Source organism: Bactrocera tryoni, chromosome 1 (assembly GCF_016617805.1).
Source record: "Bactrocera tryoni isolate S06 chromosome 1, CSIRO_BtryS06_freeze2, whole genome shotgun sequence".
NCBI classification, from domain to species: Eukaryota; Metazoa; Arthropoda; class Insecta; order Diptera; family Tephritidae; genus Bactrocera; species Bactrocera tryoni.
This window is the reverse complement of record NC_052499.1, coordinates 17,767,837-17,784,573: the sequence shown is the minus strand read 5'-3', so window position 1 is coordinate 17,784,573 and position 16,737 is coordinate 17,767,837. Positions and strand designations below refer to the sequence as shown.

The following is a 16,737-nucleotide window of genomic DNA, read 5'->3' as shown; positions in this document are numbered from 1 at the left end:
GATTGCTAAGAATGGTGTACGACTAACATCCAAAAACGTGATCAACATTGGGAAACCCATGCATTGTCTATACGATGATCTCGACAGAAGCATGGTAAAAAAAATCAACACACGATGGAACGAGCTACTAAATTGCTATTGGCACTCGATAGAAGAGATGGTAGGAACATGATGGGAATACTAACTGGTCATCGTATACGGCAGGAAATGTCTAGAGCAGGGCACTAGGGAAACTATGGAGCATCTTTTGCGCACTTGTCCCGCATTGGCAAGACACTGTTGTAAGCATCTGGGGTTCCGACCGAATGATAAACTCCTAAAGGATGTCTACTTCTCTTGACTGATCTGGTATCGCAAAGGATAAAAATTGGTCTATCCGTGGTTTATTGGCCTACCAGATTAACTTAATCTAACCTAATGGATTTAGTCTACCACGAACCAAAAATAATTCACTTCGTCACTAGAACTTTCTCCGACTATTTCGTATTTCCCTAGAGGGTATGCTATAGTTTCTGTGTATTTGTAGCGCACACATACACTTTGCTTGTAATTTTGAGTAGTATATTGTGTGATGACGGTGAGCTGCGCTTAAACAGCAGTTTATTAACGAAGTCAGGAGTGAGCACAGTCAAGCGGTGCAACTCCACATACAACAACAACGCAGCGAAGCGGCAACACACCAAACCAAACAAACACAGAGTGCAACAATGAGTAATCTACCTATACTGGTAGAGCTGGTACCAAATGGAATGCCTCTGAGTACGAGTGTGAGGCGCTGAGCACGCAACCAACAGCACAGCCAGCAAACCAGCCGGCAACACAAGCAAACGGCGGCAAGCAAGGCAAGTTACCTCAGCCACTTACCGCATTACTCAGCACAGCTAGCAGTTAGTGAAGCAGTGAATGCTTGAAACGCGCTCACCAAAGCCAAACGCCAGTCAGTCGGCTGTTGATGTTCCTGGAGAGAGTTAGACCCGGTGCGAGCTGGTGAACGTGCTGCCGTTGAATAATTTTATACATTTGTTTAAGAGCAACGATTTTTTTTTTAGTTTTTTTATTCAGCACTACTTTTTATGTACATACATATAAACAGACGCAGGTATATAGCGATGTATGAGTAAATATGTGCCGGAAAACGAGTGTGTTATATGCAAATTGTTGAGCGTCGGGTTAAAGATAAACTGTGGATGACTTTATAGTGGGAATTGTATGTGAAAAATTGCGGATATTTTCGAAATATAAATAAATACTTGCTTTTGTGCATATACATACATATGTATGTATGTATAGAAGTGTTAAATTAAATAAGAAGCTGAGTTTGCAGGAAAATTGCGCCAATTTCGGTGGATTGAGATATTTTAAGCTGCTTAAGGCAAAAGTTAATAAACAAAATAAATTTTTGTAGCAAGCAGTGAGATTAAAGTGGAAAAAATTGTTCAAACTTTAATAAAAATTAAAAAAAAAATTAAATAAAATTAAAAAAGTTAAGAAAAACTAAAAAAAAATAAAATAAAAACATTATAAAATATAAAAAGATAAGGAAAATTAAAAAAAAAAAAATTAAGTATAATTAAAAAAAAAATAAGAAAAATTAAAAAAAAATTAAGAAAAATTTAAAAAATTTAGAATAATTAAAAAAAATAAAGATTGAAAAAAAAAATTAAGAAAAATCTAAATAAATTTAGAAAATTGGAAAAATTAGTAAATTACAAATTAAGAAAAATCTAAATAAATTTAAAAAATTGGAAAATTAGTAAATTACAATTTTTTTAAACCAAAAAATATTTCTTTTAATAAAAATTAATTTTAATAAAAAAAATATTTTATTTTAATAAAAATATTCAAAGCTGTAATACTCAAATATTTCAAACTGTGTAAGGTGCATAAAAAAAGAACCGCAAAATAAGAAAAACGCCATATACATACGAGTACATACATACAGTCGCGTGTAAAAACTTAGAACCCAACAAATTGTTGGCGACATTAAATTGCCTGTCGTGTCTTATTTGTACATAATACATACATATGTACATATGAACGTATAATACACAGCTTCAAAAAAGGCCTACACGCTTACTAATAACAAACCGGCTTTTGTCGATGACGTAGCAAGGTGAATCGGCGCACACACAGTGAAAACGAATAAATGCTTATGACGTGAACTTATAATGTATATGCATACATATGTATGTTCCAGTGCGCTAGCTGAGACGAAGCTAGATCATTAAGCATTTTTTGATATAAACACATACATACATACATGCTTATATGTATAAAACAGCAAAAACAACAAATAAAAATAGTTTTTTTTCGCATTTTCTTTTAAATATTTCGTAACCGACAGTCTGTGTTGTCGCTGAGAAAGAGCGCCAAAAGAGATCGTATTACAAACATAAAATAGACAGATTAAATAAAAACACACACACACACATATATACAATATATACATATGTACATAAATATATTCATATTAGAAAAAATATTAGTGGAACGCGTTGCGCTGGTGGTTGTGGCAAGCGCGATCAGTGATTAAGTCGATGACGTTGCAGATGACAGCAAAAACAACAACAACAACAGCTACAACAAAAGCAAATAAAGCGCCTGAAAATATGATAAAAGTGGTGACGAGAACGCCAGCAGCAAAAGCAACAACAACAAAATTAGCTGTAACCACAACAACAACAATAAAACCAACACTATCTAGAATGTCAGTAGCAACGAACACAACCACCGATATGCATTTTAAAGCCGCAAACAGCGAGCGCAAGCGCAGCTGCCACACGGCGCCGCAAGTCATCAGCTGTTGCGGTAATAATTATCAGCAAAAGAATGATAATAATTATCAAAAAAATTATATTAATGATTATCAATATAAAAACAATAAAAATTATCAACATAATAATGATGCTCATAATGAACATAACAACGATAATAATAATGAGCATAAACGTAGCAAAAATCAGCTTAGTCAGAATAATAAAAACAACCACCGCAACAATTACAATCTTCCACCGTTATTTGCATTTAACCGGCATCTAGTTCATGCCACATTTCTACTACTAGTCTACGCCGTGTGCAACTGTTGCGCCGGCGCTGTTGACAGCTATGAAAGTTTAGCTTACGCGCCTGCTGAGCCACGCCCATTGCAGCGGCGGCACACGACGGCGATCGTTAAGGACAACAATGCCGCCACAGACGATGCGAATCTGGTTTTCGTGTATAAATGCTGTGAAAAATTCGAAATTCATGTGGACGGCCTGTGCACGCAGGTCAATGAGAGTGGTAAGGCAAGAGAAATGGTACTTATTTTTGTGAAAACATTTAAACACGCAACAAATTATATAAAAATAACAACGAGTCAAATGCAGCAAGAAGTCAATTAAAGGGAAGGGATTGCGTGATAGCTTTAAAACCGGTTGTGTTTTGCATAAGAACCGTTTGTTGGTTTGCACGAGATGATACCGTTAGAAATTGTGCAATACCAATTGTTTTTTATACAAATGAGTTTATGTACCATAGTAGAGTGAGTTGATTTATAGGTAGCAAACAAGTTTTTTAGGGATCATAAAAATTTGTTCTTCAGTTTTTGAGATATCCGAATGAAATTTTGTACGTGGGTGCATTTTGAAATTCGATTGATAATTTTTTTGGAATCGGCAAGTTCGGACAACATCACATACCTCCCATAGAATAGGTTGTTCAGATTTTTTAAACTTCAACTTTAAAATCAGCGGCTCGAAATTGGTTTTAGACCCATAATCTTTTTAAGCAAAATTTTTCAGAATGATCGGTAGAACATTTCCTGCATACACGATTTTATAGAAAAAAACGACCCGCTTTGATATGTGTATATCCGCTTGGTATTGAGCCAAATTGGTGAACTATTACAACTCAGATACTTCTAAAATGTCTAGAAGTTGGTTCTCAATTGAACCTCAACTGCAGAATATGATATTTTTTTTACAGAAAGACTATTATTATGGAAGCTTAATTAGAGATGTTTTTCAGTTATGAGCTTGTGAACTACCTACATATGTACCGTAATAGAAGGATGTACATATCTTTATTCTATGTTCGTCTAGACTTTCGTACCGAAGTTGACCATCGATTGAATTTTCTAGCTATCGATGGACGGAAGTGAAATTTTTTTTACAGGATAAGAGTCTCTCCTCTTAAAACGTTTTGTTCTAACAGCTGCGAATTTTGTATACAACATCCGGTGTGTTTAGTGTGTTTAACGTGGGTACCTGCTGACGACAGACTTACCCCACGGCGCTCAAAAGCACAGCGGATCAAATCAATGCGTTGTTCAGCGCACTGAGAATGCTAGACATTTTCAGTACCAATTGGCAGTGTGGCATGAATACACTAACCCACTAAAACCGCTGCAAAGCTTTGGGTCCGCCATCCGGTTGCAATGCAACTCCACATTCAACTGACAAAGTATCAGTTCTTCCCGCATTTCGGTTTTAACCCCAACCACCACGATACTCCCTAAGGGGCAGTCCACATGAACAGGTTGGAGTAAACTCCAAGGGCTCCTGCTCCCCATGGTATCAGAATTAAGTCTCCGATCAGACCTCGTAGCCGAAGCTACTACCGGTTGAGCTTCCATACGGTTCTGGACTGGTGGCCAGGGGTTGGACCCCATACACACATCACATACACACACCACTCATACAAAATCTAACCCTAATTCCCATCTAACCGCCTTGGCCGCTTAAACAACTCACGCGCAAACGACCAAAACTGTTCGGTATTCCGACTAATGAGATAACTCCACTAACATCTAATCGTCCATCAGTCCAGCTAATCCCCATACCACCCAGATCCCTAATGTCTGAGTACATCGGGCATTCTGCTATTAAATGCGCCCAATCTTCATATAGTGGTCTGATCTGAATAGTTTATACGGGAATTGCACCACTGTCTTAAACAATAAACCGCATCATATTTCATGAAAATTTCTTATCAAATAAAAAAGTATTTTATATTCGAACTTGATTTTAAACATTTAGTTTGTATGGCAGCTATATGCTATAGTCGTCCGATATCGGCGATTCCGACTAATGAGCAGCTTCTTAGCGAGAAAAGGACGTGTGCAAATTTTCAGATCAATATCTCCAAATTGGGAGAGTAATTCGCGTATATACATACAGACAGATAGACGACATGACTAAATTGCTGATCATTTATATACTCGTATATTTTTAGAGGGTCTCCTGCGCTTACTTCTGCATGTTACAAACTTCGCGACAAACTTAATATAATCTGATCAGAATATAAAAATATAAAGAAGTAACAGAAGCACCGATAAGCTTTTGGCCTCCATGCTTTAGTTGAATAGTGGCAAGATACTTGCTTTCATATATTTTTACCGTTGAAGGAAATTTTTGTTGTTGCCTACTTCTTCTACATTTTTGAACATGGTGAAGCTTCATTTACCAAGCAACCCTGATTTTCTATATTTATTTTTCTACCGTATGCCCTCGAATTTCTTTCTTGTGGTGCGAAAATGAATGTCATACGTACATAAATATGTACTTATATATGTACATACATAAATATTTACGTATATATGTACATAAATATGTACATTATATTTAAATATGACACATGTCGAATCAATATGCTTTAATTTATTCAATTAGACGGCGTAAATATTTGATTTCCCTGTGTTCGGCCTACGCTTATGTGGGCGCCCCCAAGCTTATGGTCATGCTTCTAATTTTCCACAAAATATGAACACTATCAAATTTCCAAGTTAATCATAAGAAATCTGTAGATATATATTTGTATGAAGCAAGTTGAAAAATACAAGAAAAACAACAAAAAAAAAATCAATTAATTTATGACACTTCTAGAATTTTCAAGTGCTGTCGAAAACTACGCTTGAATAACTTTAAAAAATTTAGCATATTTAAACCATTTTCCTCATAAAAATAAACCATAATACAAGGTGGGTTCCAAAGTAAACAGGACTTAAAAAAAAAAACAGAACAAATGGTTTTTTGGGCAAAATCAATTTATTTTATTCAAAATCGTATCATTCTGCTTCAATAGAGCTTTTTGCACAGCCCAAAAGCATGTCGAATGAGTGTTTGAGTGAGTGTTTCGTTGGCCGGTATGGGCGCCAGTATGCCGCTGCAAGCCTTTTGAATGGCCTCTACGTCTGCATAACGCTTTCCGTTCATGGGCAAATGCATTTTTCCGAAAAGGAGGAATTCGCACGGTGCCATATCAGATGAATACGGGAAGTGGTTAATGGTTAAAATGTGATTTTTGGTCAAATAATCGACCTTCGAATGTTGGATTCTGAGCAATTTTTGCGGAACAAACCGTGCACACACCTTTCGTAAGCCCAAATGTTCGGTTAAAATGCGATAAATCGATGTTTGGAGATGTTCAATTCCATTTCCATGGAATTTCCGATGATCACGGATTTTGACTGACCCACATGTTGATCGTCATTTATGTCCTCACGACCACTTTGAAAACGTTGAAACCACTCGTGCACTCTGCTACGAGATAGGCAATCATTGCCATAAACTTGTTTCATCAATTGAAACGTTTCAGTAAAAGTTTTACCAATTTGAAAACAAAATTTAATGTTGGCTCTTTGTTCGAAGCTCATTTTCGCACCGATAACACAAACATACTGACACTTAAAACGCAATAACTTCACTTCCAATCGATGAAATCTCATGCAATTCTCACTGGACAATCGATAAAAATAGCAGAATCTAACGCACTAGTTGACATACAGATGGCGCCACCTGGGGGCACTAGATTCAAAAAGTCCTGTTTACTTTGGAACGCACCTTGTATGTCAAACCCATAATTTTGTATGAAAATTGTATGGATGAGTGAAGAAACTCTTAAAACTCTCTATTTAAACAACAGTTAGCTTAAAAGGTGCCACAGTTCAGACGTTAAAATTGGCTAGTTCGGTTCATTTTCAGTATTTCTGAGTTAGAGAATACATTATGTAGGCAGAGGAGCTTTTTCTACATTCAGACAAGGAGGGTTTCTTCCTTGAAAGCATGATCAAGTGATTTATCACCTCTCAGTTACCGGGTAGATACCCGAAAATAACCAGTCTTTGCAAGACTTACGATGAAGTAGTTAGAGTCTTGCCACATATGATACATAAATATATATTTTTTAATAGTTGAAGATTAAACTTACACTACAGTAAAAGAGATATAAGAATCTACCTCAATTTGAGTAGGCGACTAGTCTCGAACGTAGTCTCAAGTATTCGAGCGGGTCGAGTTTTTTTCTATAAAAACGCGTATCCCGGAAAAGTTCAACGGTTTACTCTGAACAACTTCGTAAAGTTCAAAAAATCTGTATAATCGGTTGTATGAAAGATATTATGTTATAGTTCTGATCTGACCAATTCCGACTAATGATCAATAGAATATCGAAATGCAGCAACATATTAAACTTCATAGGCATACCTCAAAAACTAAGCAACAACTTTTTATAATCCAAAAGAAACTTCAAACTTAAAAATCGCTGGCTCGAGAGCTGTTTTAGATCCATAGCCTCTTAGGCAAAGTTGCTTAAAATGATCCGTAAAACATTGTCCGCGTACACGATTAGAATGTACAAGACACTACGAAGGTATTCTTTAAGGTACAACTACCGTATTTGTGTGTGTATAAAAATGTGTCACCTCCACAAAATCTTTAGAGAATCTAAAATATATATCAGCTTAGTGGTGTTGTTTACTTTCGAAGAGTAGCTGACCTAAAAATTTATCGTGCAAGCTAAACTTTGTCTTGGTGATGTCTAAATTATGCATTGAAATTGCATAGCGGATGCACCGCCTTGCATTGGGCGCCAACTAGTTCGACAAGAATAGATTTCCCTAAAGGACAATTTCTAGGAAACACACAAAGATAAAATAAACTAAATGTATACATGTATGTGTAGGTGGTGACAATTGTCGGTCACAATGACGTCACGCGGCCTCGTTTTGTTAATTTTATGTTGTGCCTTCGAAGCGCGCGCATTTGTGTGGCAGAAAATGGCTTTTGAGATTTATTTTCTAACCTTCTTTTTTATTTATGTGCCCAACAACAAAAACTAACAAACAAAAAAGTCGCGCTGTTAGCAATAAAACGTGCTTCGCAGCTACTCACAACGGATAAAAGAAGCGCAAATGTCTGTCTGATTTCTTAACGGGTCGCGTAAATGGAGGCAAATGCAATTTATTAGAATTAAAGAAATGTATAGCGCCATCCGCAACATTAAGTTTCTAAGGTAAACAGAGCGCAACAAATCATTTTAATACAGAGTTCCATATATTTTTGCATACCAATAGCTGTACTAAGCATGTTAGGGTGGTTCTTAAGTTAATAACATAATTTAACTTTTTCAGCACGCCAATTGGATGATATAAAAATTATACTACAAAATGATTTTTTAAATAATAATTATATTTATGACTCCTGATTAGGTTTACATTGTGACAAAAAAGTACCCGGAAAATGTAAATAAAATGCAAAATATTTAATTATGCATCAATATTTAGTTTTTCGCCTTCAAAGTAGTGCTCACGAGCTATAATACACTTATGCCAACGATTTTACAGTTCTCGAAACACTTTTCATAAGCACTTTTTGGGACGGTCTTCAGCTCTTTCAGGGAATTTTGTTTTATCTCTTCGATCGACTGAAAACAGGTTCCACGGAGTGGCAAATTCAGTTTAGGGAGCAAGAAAAAATCACACGGAGCCAAATCTGTTGAATACGGTAGTTGATCGTTGATAATAATTGCGTTTTTGACTTTAAATTCGGTCACAATCGTGACTGGATGCGATGGTGTATTATCATCGTGTGAAATGCATGAATTGTTCTTCAAAAATTCCGGCCGTTTTCGACGCATGATCTCACGCAAACACCTCAATGCGACCAAATAGAACTCCATATTGACCGTCAGTTCCTCCGGAACAAATTCACAATGCACCAAACCACGAATATCGAAAAAAACAATGAGTATCACCATGATTTTTGAGCAACTATGGCGTGATTTTTCAGTTTCGGTTCGCTTGTTCCCCCTCCATTCCGATTTTTGTTGACTGGTTTGCATGTCGAACTCATACACTCTCCATGAATGTGGAGTTCGTACGATCAAGCATGTCCAAAGAGACCTGTTTACGGTACTTTTTTTTTGAAAAAAAAAAAAATCAGCTTTATCGGGACGAGTCGAGCAAGAACATGTTCCATACCCACAAAATATCCCTCAAAATCATTCGAACGATCTCGCGAGAGATGTCGAGCTCTGTTGCCATCTCTCTAACTTTTGCCTGCTGATTTTCAAGCACCATATCCCGCACTTTTTTAATATTTTCATCAGTTGAAGAGATCGAAGGTCGTCCAGAACCACTTTGTACCACTCGTAGGCTTGTGTTTTTGATAAAACTGAATTACTGTAAGTTTTTTCCAACATTCGCAACGATACCGCACACGAAATTTGGTTAGAAATATAAAATTTGAGAAATTTTTTGTTTGATATTTTTATCCATTGTAAAAATCGCAAAGCACTATTGAGGTATACCAACTTAAGCAGCTGCTGTAAACAAACTGGTTGACAGATCTCGCTCATATTTGGCATTGTAATTAAGGACAGAGTCTTACCAACTTAGAAAAATATATTTTTACCATTTATCCGGGGAATGTAATTACAATTTCCGGTGGTTTTTTTGTCCCAATGTGTTTTTGATAACTTCGACAATGATACCCACCATCTACTACTGTATTCGAAATATTACATAGTAAATATTAAACTAATACGAATGTAAGTTTATTTTCTATATTTAAGCACCACCCTAATGTCCATGGCATATCAAAAATAATAAGGTAATAATCTAATACAATCTGCCTCGGTCTTTTGAATTGCTGACTCATGTATGAATGAATGCTAATTTCTCTTTTGTGAAGCATAGCAGTAAATATCAGCTGAGCGCTACTCACTTAATTTAAATTCCAGTGAAGTTTAATTTCAATGAAATTATATTACTTTTTTTGAGTCTTGAGGGAGGAAGTTAGATGAATTGATAGTTTAAACGACTCTAAAATGTGTGCGTTATAGTAAATCTATCTTTAAAAAAGTATAAATCAAGAAATAAAATTAAAAATTACACGGAAGACCCAGGAATCATATTCTCTTTCAAGCCGGAGCAATTGATAGAGAGCTATTTTATGAAATTTCACTGCTCTATAAGTATTATATCCTATTCTGCATTAATCAATCAAAACAATAGAACAAATGACGATATGTACATTTTAATATAATGGATCACGCCTGTACAGCTAAAAAAATAAACGGAATGCACTTTGGAAATGGCTTAGGAACTATATGTATGTGGTTCACGTCTGTATAGATAATTTATCAGTGTTTTTAGAAAATATTTTATTTATCAAAACAATAGAAAATGACGATAAGTGCAAAATAAACACTTAAATTATCGCGAATGTAAACAAACGCCAACGTAAGTGGTTGCAGCTTTAACTTTTTAAATTTGCACTAATTTTTAGTCAAAGGAAAGTTCTCCCACAAACATATGTACATACATATCATAGTACATACTAATTTTAATATGTTACCATGGCAATTAAATCACAATAGCTGCGATCACCAAGGGGGTTTTCGCTTTTCCATATAAGCGCTTAAAGTTGGGTATTAGTCATCGTACTGATGCTGTGGAATTTGCAAATTCATATCAGCAAAGCAATTATGTGTAACAGTATGCAACAACAACAACAAATTATAACAAATATAGCAACTGTAATTAAAACGCATATGAAGGGTATTTATTTGAGGATTACAAAAGATGAGGTCATAGATCGTTTGAATTTCCACATAAAAGCTCTTTATGATGAAAAACAAAAGCTATCTAACATAATTGAAGTTTTTAACACTTTTTTTATTTGTAAGCTTCTTTAGAATGAAACAGCAGTCTACCGATAGTGAAATCACACAAGCTTTAGTTTTGTGAAAGTTCTTCAAAAAAGGACGCACAAGCAGCATATAGCGAAAGATCACAAGCTTTTTTTTTACTAGTGAAAGCTGTCCAAAGCTCCGGAAAAGTACATTCAAATACTTAATTGAATATTTTTAAAGCGGAATAACGAGGAAAGTAAAGAGGGGATTTATTCTTTTGAAAGCACATAAGCCGTTTTACTTGTGAAAGCTCTTCAAAGCTTTCGGAGTATTCATTTCAGTACTTAATGAATGCCTTTTATAGCGGGAATAACGAGGGAAGTAAGAAATTCCTCTGACCTGTTAAAAGCTTTATTCTGGTGAAAGCTTTTCAAAAACGGACGCACAAGCAGCATGTAGCGAAAGCTCACGAACTTTTTATCTTTTTTTTATAGCGGGAATAAGTGGCGAAGTAAGAAAATCGTCGGTGAAAGCTCTTCAAAGCTTCAGGAAAATATCCATTACAGTACTTAATGAATATTTTTATAACGGGAATAATGCGATAAATAAGGAAATCGTCTAGTGTTCTGTTAAAGTATTTATTTTTGTGAAAGCTCACCAGCTTTTTTTACTAGTGAAAGCTTTTTAAATTTTCTGAAATATCCATTCCAATACTTAATGAATATTTTTATACCGGAAAAATCAGAGATGTAAGAAAATCGTCTAGTGACCTGTTAAAAGCTTTATTTTGGTGAAAGCTTTTCAAAAACGGAGGCACAAACAGAGTTTAGCGAATGGTCACAAGCTTCTTTTCTTTTTTTTATAGCAGGAATACCGAGAGAAAGAACTAAGAAAACCATCTGCGAAAGCTCTACAAAGCTTCTGGAGTATTCATTACAGAATTTAATGAATATTTTTATTACGGGAGTAACAAGAGAAGTAAAAAAATCGTCTAGTGTTATATGAAAAAATAGCTTGTTATAAAAATGCATACCTTTAAAATCTTACAAACATCAGCTTCACCTAAGTATATTCCAATTCTTATAAACTGGCTATATTCCGAGCATATTTTTGGGAATTAAAATAATATAAAAAAGTCTATCAATTATTTGGAAATGTCTTGAAAGATATAGAACTGTCTCGTTTGTATGACACAGACAGGAATCTTGTTCGAAAATCAAATAACTAATACTCTGACCGATGCTCTTAACCATCAAATGATCTTATTAATTATATACAACAGTTAACTTATTACCGTTAATTGTTTTACAACCAATATTCTGTATAAATAATTATCTGAAGTGCCAAAAGCGTTTGCAATTTCGCTCAACCAGCCAGAAAGCAAATGCATTAATTGCCTTGCAACAGAGCAAACGATCTGCGGATAAACAAAGAAAATACAGACATTTTCACCAATACACACACACAGAGAAATATGCAGAAACTCAGAAGCGACACAAACAAAGAAACGGCGTGTGTTTGGCCAGTGGTCACTGATCGCCAGATGTATCACTTCATAATCGCTTTACTTTGTGTCGGCATAGAAATGCTCGTGCTGCTAATAACATTGCAAATAAACAATCATCATCAACAACAACAACAACAACAAGTGATAAGAAAAACTATGAGCGATGGAGAAATGGCATGAGTTGAGAAGTTGCCTCATGTCCACCAACTAAGGAGTAGCAATGCAATTGCACAATAAAATGGAATAAAACTAAAAAAGCAACAACAATAAAGCAGCAGCCATTAATCAACTCATCAGGCAGTTCGTTTTTGGCTTCAATTGCAATTCGCTGCAAATGTAAAACAAAAACAAAAATTAAACAGGAATAGGAAAATGAATTTAATTGATGAAATGTAGACAGACAGCTTATTTGGCCGCATGCTGGTCCTGGCTACAGTTGTACACATGCCATTGGATGAGAACGCACATTGCACCGTTTATTGTGCTCATTTCCAATATTGTATACCATAATTGTTTGCTTCCTCGTTTGGCAGACGAGTTAGAGGAGCGCATACAGTGCTTGTAAAAAGTATGACAACGGCAGATCATTTATGAATTTATCGTTGATAAAAAAAATATTTAGTTAAATTTTAATAAGAAAATGAGAAAAAAATTTATAATTTTGTAGAAACAAAAAAAAAAACAGAAAAACTATTTGAAAAATCAATTTTTTTTAGCAAAAAAATTAATATAAATTTAAAATTCTAATTCGCCGATAACGGACCATTATAGCATATGGCCACCATACAAAATGAACGATCAGAATCAAGCTTTTGCATAGAAAACTTGTCTAATTAACGAGATATCTTCACGAAATTTAGTATAAATTATTAGCCAAGGTAATGCTATAATCCACGAAAAAAATTTTCACTTCAGACCATTACAGCATATAGCTGCCATACAAACTGAACGACAAAATCAAGTATTTGCATAGAAAACTTCTTTAATTAACGAGATATCTTCACGAAATTTGTTATAGATTATTGGCCAAGGCAATGCTATAATCCACGAAAAAAATTTGCACATCGGACCATTTTAGCATATAGCTGCCATACAAACTGATCGATCAAAATTAAGTCTTTGTATAGAAAACTTCTTTCATTAACGAAATATCTTTGCGAAATTTGTTATACATTATTGGCCAAAGTAATGCTATAATCCACGAAAAAAATTTGCACATCGGACCATTATAGCATATAGCTGCCATACAAACTGAACGTTCAAAATCAATTATTTGCATAGAAAACTTCTTTCATTAACGAAATATCTTCACGAAATTTGTTATAGATTATTGGCCAAGGCAATGCTATAATCCACGAAAAAAATTTTCACATGAGACCATTACAGCATATAGCTGCCATACAAACTGAACGATCAAAATCAAGTCTCCGTAGAGAAAACTTTTTTAATTATGGAGATATCTTCACGAAATTTGGTACAGATTATTGTCCAAAGAAATGCCATAATTCACGAAAAAAAATTTCAAATCCGACAACTATAGTATATAGCTGCCATACAAACTGAACGATCAAAATCAAGTCTTTGTATAGAAAATTGTTTAATTAACGAGATATCTTCACGAAATTTGGTATAGATTATTGGCCAAAGCAATGCTATAATCCACGAAAAAAATTTGCACATCGGACCATTATAGCATATAGCTGCCATACAAACTGAACGTTCAAAATCAAGTCTTTTTATAGAAAACTTCTTTAATTAACGAGATATCTTTGCGAAATTTGGTATAGATTATTTAGATCGGATCAAAATCATTTTTTAATATCAAAAATTGTATGATTATTTAGTGCAAGCACTGTACATATACTAAAATGCACAAAATCGTAAATCATCTACTCATCATATCACTGTATATAAATGCAATTTCCTCGCTCGGTATTTGCGACATTACTGCATAACTGTCTAGCTACTGCCATTTTGGTTGAAAAAATAAATGCCTGTGGCGCGACAGCAAAACAACTTGGCTAGCAAAACAGGCGTGATATGTGCGAATTCAATATTTTTTTTTAAATTTTCGCTAAAAAAGGTGTTTCAACAACTTAAAATATTTTATAGTGCAAAAAATAAACAAACATAGATATATGTACATACACACACGCACTCGAATATATGTAAGTTTAGTTTTTCATCACATGCCACTTTATGCTTTTACACTTTGCAGAGTACTTCCAACCCATGTTCACCGACTATCAGGGTGTACACAATGTGCCGGTGAAATTCAAGTTCGTTATTGGCATACCGGCTTGTGGCACGATGCAGTCATGGCCCATATATCATTACCAAGGTGTAAGTAAACGCTAACACTTTACATACTACAAGTATATTCAGTTACTTAAGCGCTAGCCATTCATTGTTATGAAATTGAATACTTAAGTAATTGAGTGTTTGGAGTGGAGTTACACTGGGGCAACGACCACATACACATATGTACATATATAATAAGTATATATTTCTTTTCTGTAGAGCGCTGATCAGCTGGTGCTTCTGGACGATGGCAAATTACGCCACTACACCAACTCTAATGAGGAAGAGGATGAGCTGTATGAGCACACAGACTACGATGCAGATTTGGATGATGAACGGAAGTCACTCTTTCATGATTATGCGGCGGGGCAATATTGCATAGATAAGGTGAGTAAAACGGTTGTGAAAACAAAAAAAATATTGTTTACAACAATAAAGAAATTATGACAACTTTAAATGTTAGGTTAGATCAGACTCAAATTTAATTATATATTAATATAAACATGCTTGTGATAATTCTAAATTTTCTCTACTTCCTCTTATTTCTAGGCCATTTCTACAACGGGTCAGCATAAACAAGTGCTCTATGCGAACATTTGTTTGGCGAAACGCGAAATTAAATGGTCGGATACAACATTTTTACTGCGTAAAGTAATAAATCCCATTTTGCATGGCATATCCTTGATACTTTTACTGCTCATATCGATTATCTACTTTATACTGCCCACATTGCGGTAAGTAAAATATAAAATAGCAACAAAAAACGCCATTAAAAATACACTAAAACCGATTGTTTGTCATTTTCACACACAACAGTGATCTGGTAGGCAACATTATAACCACCATAGCGGTGTGTATGATGACGGTGCAGGCGGCGGACTTTGTGCGCATCTTCACGGAGTTCTCCAACCACGTCAGCTTCATTGTGGCGGGTAACTAATACACAAGTTTACGCACTTCTAACATACTACGACTAACTTTTTTTATTCTTTTACAGATATTATACTGTACATCAGCTTGCTGGGCGCCTTCTTTTGGCTTAATAGCTTCGGTTATTACATTTGGAAGACGTTCCGTTCACGCAATGTCTTCCTGCGCGTCACCGATGGACGCAAATATTGCTATTATTCCGCATATGCTTGGGGTTTGACTGCGCTGATGGCCGCTTTGGCGGTATTTGCGCATTTCTTTCTCGACGCCGATTCGTATAAGGAACAAAATGTTATTGGCGATCAGCAGACAATCGGTTGGCTGGGCATTTGGATATTTTTTGCGCCCATCGCGTGCATAATACTAATCAATATCTTTTTCTATGTGACCACATTGAAATTGATCAATCGCAGAAATGTCTATGGACGCATACAACACAAGCTGCGTGCGAAGTGAGTGAAAGCATGGCGCGGTTTGTGTACAAATATACTAAATAACAGACTTTTTTCTTTGCAGTTTCATTATGTTTTCTTGGATGCTGCTAATCATGTCGATTGCGTGGCTCTTCTTTGTGCTCTCGCTGATGCCGTACGAAGGCCTACTCTACGCGCACATACTAGTCAATGCTGCGCAGGCGCCGCTGCTACTCTACATATGTGTGTTGCGTCAGAAACACGTTACATTCCTGTTGAAAAAGTCATGCTGCTATAATGAACCGCCATCGGCCAATGATTGGGGCGATGAAATGCATTATATGAATTGTAATGATTACTGAGATGAGGCGCGCGTTAAGAACGCGCCCAAACAAACGCAAGCAACGTTGGCGCAGCAGTCAACGTGTATATTCCCCGATGGCATACCCATCGTGCCAGTGACTGTGTACCGGCACACGTCGGTGTAAATGGATTCAATGGAATACCTTGGAAATTTGTGTGTATTGGTGTTTTGCTGTTAAACTCTGGAGTCTGATCAAATGTTTAGTTGTAAGATGGAGTAAATCAATACAATTGTACAACACTATACCAATAATAACTGAACTCTCATTAATTTTAGTACTTTTATAACTGTATCACAGTGTACGCGATATTCGAATTTCGAAATTTCAT

At 35.5% G+C, this 16,737-nt stretch overlaps 2 protein-coding genes across 4 annotated transcripts in view; one reads left to right on the top strand and one right to left on the bottom strand.

The window, feature by feature from the left end:
- The window catches only part of LOC120769208 (RNA helicase aquarius), a 29,812-nt gene that overhangs the window by 10,772 nt on the left and 2,303 nt on the right, over window positions 1–16,737 (bottom strand). The window lies entirely within an intron of this gene.
- Window positions 923–16,678, top strand: LOC120769216 (probable G-protein coupled receptor Mth-like 5). 3 transcript variants are annotated; one of them, XM_040096121.1, is made up of 8 exons: window positions 923–1,099; window positions 2,345–3,282; window positions 14,619–14,743; window positions 14,921–15,088; window positions 15,251–15,435; window positions 15,518–15,633; window positions 15,699–16,083; window positions 16,148–16,406. In XM_040096121.1, exons 2-8 carry the CDS (start codon window positions 2,538–2,540, stop codon window positions 16,404–16,406), a joined length of 1,983 nt encoding a protein of 660 aa, XP_039952055.1. In that variant the 5' UTR covers window positions 923–1,099; window positions 2,345–2,537. The 3 variants fall into 3 exon arrangements, with proteins under 3 accessions (XP_039952055.1, XP_039952048.1, XP_039952063.1); XM_040096114.1 differs by having other exon boundaries at window positions 923–1,207; XM_040096129.1 differs by lacking the exon at window positions 923–1,099 and having other exon boundaries at window positions 1,848–3,282; window positions 16,148–16,678.